At 40.0% G+C, this 7,450-nt stretch overlaps 1 protein-coding gene across 2 annotated transcripts; it reads left to right on the top strand.

The window, feature by feature from the left end:
* The first annotated feature begins 495 nt into the window (after nt 1-495).
* Nucleotides 496-7,450, top strand: LOC116320754. Of its 2 annotated transcripts, XM_031740461.2 has the most exons (11): nt 511-732; nt 1,161-1,309; nt 1,417-1,579; nt 2,233-2,580; nt 2,821-3,102; nt 3,186-3,209; nt 3,711-3,812; nt 3,948-3,978; nt 4,138-4,187; nt 4,380-4,414; nt 7,035-7,450. In XM_031740461.2, the coding sequence occupies exons 1-11, from the start codon at nt 612-614 to the stop codon at nt 7,116-7,118; spliced, it is 1,389 nt and encodes a 462-aa protein (XP_031596321.1). In that variant the 5' UTR covers nt 511-611; the 3' UTR covers nt 7,119-7,450. The 2 variants fall into 2 exon arrangements, with proteins under 2 accessions (XP_031596330.1, XP_031596321.1); XM_031740470.2 differs by lacking the exon at nt 3,186-3,209 and having other exon boundaries at nt 496-732.

The following is a 7,450-nucleotide window of genomic DNA, read 5'->3' as shown; positions in this document are numbered from 1 at the left end:
AGAGTTTTATGACAGACAGCAGCACAGACACGGATAACAGGGAAAACTGGGAACAGCTGTGTTAGTGGGCAGATAATATCAGGAGATCAGTAGTTGCTGCAGGGCAGATAGAGAAGGCAGTCAGGTGACTAAACAGGGAAAAAGTCCAGGGACATCTGGTGGACAGATGGAAAACTCTGTTCCCAAAGTCCCTTCTGTCATACTTCTGTCACTGGCAGCAGTTTTAGGGTTTTCAGCATCAGATTAGCATCACACCTGTTTCTGTAATATCAGAAATAGAAACCCTGTGACACAGAAGCACCTTCACCCAAACCACAGCCTTCATTTAGTACAGGTAGTAGCGGCCGTGTGTTTTGTTCCCTTGACATCCTCTTCACATTCAATTTCTGAGGATTCATTTTATGTACCTAGAGATATTTTCTTCTTAAATTTGTGGTTTACTGCACTGCTGGCCAGCTGTTTCTTCTCATCACAGCACACATGTGATCTGTGAAGTCTAAAAAAGGAAGTGTGTTTACTTCCCCCATTGCTTCTCAAGAGGATATGCATTAAGAAAACACAGAGCGGCCAAGTGAGAGAGAAAAAGAAGGAGCGAGAGAGATACACAGCCTATGCGTGTAGGTGTTTTCTTCACTTCAGTCGGTCTCGCTGATGCGTTAAGGATGCACGCAGTTAGTGGTGGACGATCATCCTGGGCATGTGCTCTGTTACTGGCCTCTCTCCAACTTTGGGGTAAGTTTCACACAGGAGATGTTTCTTAGTGTAGTGTTCTTGTCAAATTTTCATTTGTTAAGATTAACAATCACTACGATATATCCCAGTAGAAGATCTGTTAAATGTCTGCTAGGAGTAAAAAGTAGTCGATGTTTGATTTCCATTAAATTTTTAATTTTTAACACACACAAAAATGTCTTTTTCTGCCTATAATTGTACCTAATATTTAGGAACTCTATCTATCTAAAGTTTCCTATCTAGAGTTTCACAACTGATTTTGGTTTAGCTGTAATCACAGGTTTGGTACAAAGTGAACGTCGACACATCTTGCAATGACTGCTGTGTTTCCCCATGTTTGTTAAGAAACCTGTTGCTCCATTTCAAGATGTATTTTTGCGATTTAGCTGATTCCTGCTAAATGTTATAACCTTACTGTTACTTTATAGGACGACTTTCTGCTTCCACGCCCTCGCTCACTCTTCCAGCACCTTCCCTGGAGATCTATTCGAAGTCAAAGGATTCGGTGGTCCTGGTCTGCCGAGCCCCCGAGGGTAACGCTGGGGTTTTGTTCATGCTTTACGAGAAGAGAGTCAAGGTAGTTTTAAATGTTCTTTTTTCAAATGAATGTATATTTTTGGAGCGTGTTGAGTTCATCCTGAGCTGCAGCGATTTTATTGCTTTTTTTTGTTTTATTCTATTGAGGTGGAGTCTCGGGACCTGACCTCTAGTGTTGGAGAAGTTCAGTTTACTGTTAGGATACAAGAACGGGTTCCAGGCCAGAGTGAACTTTTCTGCTGTCTGTACAGGAGCCAGGAGGGTCACTACAGCGCGTTCAGTCCATATTTGCAACTGGAGGACCAAAATGGTTTGTGTGTTTGATGGAAACTCTTATTTACAGCTCTGATTTTGACCTTCTTTTGCTTTAACAAAGTTTTGGTTCTGATTTAAAAAGAAAAACACATCCTTCGCACACTTCATATTAAATGAGTTTATTTTTAATTTAAAAAAAGGGAGAATTAAGATGACACGGGTCACTGTCGGCAATGAGTCGGATGAGGTCGAGGCTGTTGCTTTTCATTGTATTCAAAACGGAACAAATACGTTTTCTGCGTTAATCGGCTGGGTTAATCGGTAGTGATTCCACATGTGGTTTAAAACAATAAACACTCCCATCCGCTTCCACTCCAGCACAGCAAACACACTGCTGAATGCAGGTGCTCTCTGCGGTCTCTTATTGTCCTCCGCTCTGTGGGTGTGTATAGTGGTAGTTACATCCTGCTCTTCATATAGAAACCACACACTCCCACACACGGAAACCCATCAAACACAATATCTACCAGCTTAAACTGTTGACAGTTACAAAAGGAAGTCTGGCAAACCAGACGCTGCCCTATCTTCTTTTTCTTTTTTTGTTGTTGCAGCTTTTACTGTTATTGAGAGTCTAGAATTAATCTAGTAGCAAAACATGGAGAGATAATGGCTTCCCCCTACTGTCTCCATTCCTTTTCTGTCATGTAGACCCCTCCCTCCCACCTCCAGTCTTGTCTGTAGAGCCTTCCTCAGGTGAGGTCAAACGCGGGGACATGCTGTCCTTCAGCTGCACAGTCCCGACTCATCCACAGTCGCAGTCAAACAAACCGTCAAGCTTCCTTTTGCTGAGGACCGCTAAACAAACAGGGACGACATCTGTTATCCAGCAGCCCCAGGCTAGCCAGGTATCAAACTTTCATCTGCAGCCAGGAGTCTTCACTGTGGGGCCAGTCGGGGGAGGAGAGGAGGGAGAGTACACCTGCCTTTATCAAATGACCAAAGAAAGCGGACTGGTTAATTCCACTGTGAGCAACGTAGTTCAAATCAACATTACAGGTGAAGATGTATGACTTTTTGCAGCCTTTCTTCTGTGATGTTTTTTTTAAATATTTTAGACCAAAAAATTGTATTTCAGGTAATGGATTCATTCCTTTAGGTAGAACATTAACACAAGAGGACTAAGACTTGTAAATATTTTTGCATATATTCAATTTTTGTCATTTGTTTTCTGCCTAATTAGTAATCCACTTAGCTAATTATCTGAATACTATTTGCTCTGATTTCATGTGCTCCCAGATGTCCTGCCAGCGCCCATTCTTCACCTTGAACAGCAGACAGATGTGTGGCATTTACTGTGCATAGGGTCTGCTGCATACCCCGGCGCTGTGTTCTCTCTCTACCTGGTGGATGGTGAATTTCCTGTTGCAACATTTCATGCAAACCTTTTCGCGCATCAAGCCACCTTCCCACTGCCTGTCCAGGATTCTCCAGTGGCTCTATACCACTGCCAGTACAGTGTCCAACTGGGAGAGACGTGGAGCAAGTCTGAGTACAGCAAGCCTTTAACCGTAACCAAAGGTACAGACTTACACTTCTAATTATATGTGAGTGAACTGACCTTTAGAGAAACTGAGACTGATTCTCCCTTTTTTATATTTAAGGGAATTCCCCTTCATCATCAACAGGTAGGCTATTAGCATGCCTTTTTTGTTGTTGCTGTTCTCATACCTAAAAGTTATGCAAGACTCGAACTGTTCTCTCTACCAGATCCTCACATAATGACACGTTAGTCCACCTTAGAGTCACTTTTCAGTATAAGAGTCCATAAACATGATGGTGTTACCATAAAGGTCACATGACTGTGGTAACCAGGAAAACGTCTGCAAAACTTGTTGCAGATGTGACAGGTTCTTTTGTGAAAGGATGTAATTTAATCCGAATCTGTTAGACTTGATTTAATTTGTTAAATTTATAATTTATTTATTTTTATAATTTATCAAAAAACTATTTTCAATAAACTAAAAACTACATTTTTTCTTCTTCACATTGGAATGGAGCTCCCCATTGCATTGGAAAATGATAGTAGCTCGTTAAATCAAATCTGTTGTAATACTTGTTGCTGTTAAAGTCATGTCACGACTGTTTTTTTTAAATATTTAATATTAATACTACTTTCATGTTTGCAGATTCATTAAATCTGGACTGGCCCCTTGTTGTGGGCTCTTTCTCAGCCGCGGTGTTGATCCTCTGTTCTTTGGCAGTCGTGATCATAGTGGTGCACAGGAAAGGTATTTCACACAAAAGCTTATGCTTTGTTATAAATACCCTGATGCTTTAAGCTATGTTTTCATGCTGATTTAATTGCCTTCATTTGTGAAAGGCATTCATTTCTCTTTTCCTTTTCATTTCACCCACTTTTAAAGTGAAAGCAAGAGCAGAGGAAAGGAAGAAAAGGTACTGGTTTTCTTAATTGGTCTAAAAAAGAGCATTAAAATACTTTTTCATGAAGTTATAATGAGAAATACAAAAGAAAAAAGCTACTTCCTTGAAGACGGCAACATACAATGTCTTGGATACTGTTGTAATACATTTTTGTGTGCTGCACTATTTTAGGGAGGATACACAGTTCTGGTCTCAGGTTCACGCGAAGGATCATATAGTTGGTGAGAATTTCCCTTCAGAATCAAATTTCCCCTTCAGGATTTCAAGCTTCTTCTGTTTTTATTCACTTCTCATTCATCCAAATTCTCACAGGCACAAAGCATTGCAGGAGTAATCATCTTAATCAGACAAACACTAATGACTGATTGATAATGTGACTAATGTGAGCTTGTTTATTATTTTTTTTTCCTCAGACATTACACTCACGCGTACAACCTTCCCTTCTGAGGTAAGTAATGACATCACCTAAACCTCCAGTTGCTAATATAAATTCTCAGGAGAGTCATCAAATGGAATAAATATTTAACTTTGTTCTTTCCTTTCTGTCAGAGGATTGTGAGCTAAACAATAAGGTCGTCTGGCTTTGTGTTAAACGGCTAGTCAAACCAACAGTTAGCCTCTGTCATGTCAAAAAGAAAGTTTTTACATGATTCTGCACTCCTGTGAAAAACCAAGTAAACGGACTTGGTAACTTGTAGAACCACTTTAGGAAGCAATAACTTGAAGTAACTACTTTCTATATTACTTCATCACTCTCTCACATTCCTCTTTTTAACAATGCTGTTTCAGTATGGTTAGGTTTTTGTGCATTTATTTATGCTCTCTCAAGGGCCTGGCACAATGTTTCACTTTGACTGGGCTACTGCAAAACCTTGAGTCTTTTCCTTTTCCACTACTCTGTTGTAGGGATCATTGCCCTGTTACATGACACATTTTCAGCCATATTTTGGCTGTCAGACAGATGGCCTCGCATTTAACTCTACAATACTTCGATATACAGAAAGATTCATAGTTGACTCAGTGACTCCAAGGTGTCCAGGTCCCATGGCTGCAAAATAAACCCAAAGTATACCCTCCATCATTGTGGTTAACAGTCGGTATTAGGTGTGTGTTCTGATATTCTTGGTTTGGTTTTCGCCAAAAATGGTGCTGTCCATGGTCAGACATCTCCAATTTGGTCTCATTCGTTTTTTCAGATGCAACATAACAAATCTAAGCTGTGCAGCCATGCCATGAAACCTTCCAAACAAGTCATATGTGCTAATTGAGACCTGTAGAAAACGTGGGTTTTAAGCTTTCTGTGGTCTGACCTTGGGGTGACTTTGCTGGGACTTCCACTGCTGGGAAAATTGTGTTAACATACTAGAATGCTCCACACAAAGTCAAAACTTCTGCTTTTATAGAGACAAGTTTTCACACCTATGAAGTTTGTTATAAATATGAATTATCTAATGCTTTAAATGGGATTTATTTACAAAATTAAAATACACTATACCATGTACTGCACAGTAAACCGATTCTTTAACTGTGGTAGACTTTGCAATAGCAAAACTTCATGCTAACCTTCACTGGGACACAGAAATAGGTCAGTTTAGACTCAGCTCTCTCTAATGCAGTTCTGTCTCTTTCTTTTGGAATTTCTGGTATTTCCAGGACTTTTTTGTTTCCGCTCTAGATTTACTCTGACAAACTACGGTAGACTTCATGAATCTGGCTGCTTTAAACACACACACACACACACACACACACACACACACACACACACACACACACACACACACACACACACACACACACACACACACACACACACACACACACACACACTATAACTAATCAACAAACACCCCCTCCCAAGCATGCTGTCACCTCAAACCCACACCTACAGTATTCCTCATTAGTGTTGTTACACTGTGTTTGAGCATGTGTTTCATTAGCTGCAATCACTTTCATTAATTAGCTTAATGAAGGGCTCTCATCAGGCTAAAGTCTCTCTCCAGGCTCTCGCTGATATGCGCCGCAGCCGTCTAAGAGGACAGAATGCGGCTGTCACCAGATGATGCAAAAAGTAACCAACCATTACCAAAAAGGAGATGTGTCTCCGTCTCATCCGCTTCTTGAGCAGCAGTAGTTTGATCAGGATTCAGAACTGATTTTTTTTTGTATTATATGTTGATTATGACTCATATTATTACACTCTGTTGCTGCACAACGAGACAGAGATGATTATTTCATGTTGGTCAGAATCCTCTGATGTGAAACTGTTTCATTAACTAAGGAGCTATGAGTCTGGAGTAGGGGAGGCCTGAAAGACAGAAATGAAACACAGAACTGCAACACAAGCAGCTTATCTGAAATATGTCTACGTTCCAAATTGTGAAAAAGGGAACTTTAATGTCATGGGATAGAACAAGTGACAAATAAGGAACAAGAGCTGTCCGAGCGCGCAAAACTCCACCAAGCCTGAACATTTCCTTCCACACCATGAGTTTAGCCCTGGGATTTAGGAGTATAACTGACGGAAAATTATGAAATCTCTAATATAACAGCGTGATATGTGCCTGTGAAATATATGACACAAAATTCACAATCTGGAAGTCTGATATAGACCGATTCTTAAGTCAGACACTTTGGTAAAATATTCATGTAAATCTGTCCTTATTTTTCGAGTTTCACTGTTAACAAGCAAACAAAGAGACAAATTAACAACCTTGGGGAAGGTAATGAAGATCACATTTAGAAGAGAAGATCAATGATTCTGTTAGTGCATTGTAAGAAAACAATACAATTTACACAGGATTTAAGAAAGTGCCAGACCACATATGAAGGTTTTTTGGAGGAATATATCTGGAGGAATGACTAATATAATATATGCCATTGTGAAACCACCTAAGGTGTCTGTTGTGCTGTTTTAGCCATCCTGACATGCTAAGTTGCTGGTAGCTCTGAGCAAACACGAAAATATATTTAGCAGTGAAAGCAGTAGATAGGATATGAACTATGCCACAGGAAATTACATCAAGCTTAGATCTTTAATAGGTTGTCTGTTGGTGTTTGTTTATGTGCAGGACTGGGTCAGCAGGGACACCGGAGCGACATCCAGAGCCCCTCTCTGGAACCCTCTTTCAACATTCACAACACAGATCCATTAGAAATGTTTGCCTCCCCCTTTTTCTCCGTGAGCGCGTGTGTGAGTGTGCCTGCGTGTGTGTGTTTGTTATCATAGTTATCAATGTAGCATCAGTTGAAGGTTACGCAGCAGGACAGGAAAGGCTATTTCCTCAGTTCCTATTTCACGTGCAGCAGTAATTGTACAATTAGACAGGATGTGATGCTTGTTTAATTTTTCTAATAACTGAGCCAGTCTAAATAGACATTTTATTATTGCTGTTATGAGGCTTGTTTTCTTCTGGAAGCATTTTCGAATTTTTTTTTAAATGTTTGGTTGTAAATAATTGTATTAAAATAAGAGCAAAACTGAAAA

This window comes from Oreochromis aureus, linkage group 6, assembly GCF_013358895.1.
Source record: "Oreochromis aureus strain Israel breed Guangdong linkage group 6, ZZ_aureus, whole genome shotgun sequence".
NCBI classification, from domain to species: domain Eukaryota; kingdom Metazoa; phylum Chordata; class Actinopteri; order Cichliformes; family Cichlidae; genus Oreochromis; species Oreochromis aureus.
This window is presented reverse-complemented; position numbering and strand designations above follow the sequence as displayed.

Excerpts from the sequence above, each read along its gene's own strand:
- LOC116320754 (XM_031740461.2), top strand. The coding sequence starts at position 612 with ATGCGTGTAGGTGTTTTCTTCACTTCAGTCGGTCTCGCTGATGCGTTA. Across the intron at positions 733-1,160 it reads GGCCTCTCTCCAACTTTGGG|GACGACTTTCTGCTTCCACG; the intron begins GTAAGTTTCACA and ends GTTACTTTATAG. Across the intron at positions 3,103-3,185 it reads GCCTTTAACCGTAACCAAAG|GGAATTCCCCTTCATCATCA; the intron begins GTACAGACTTAC and ends TTTATATTTAAG.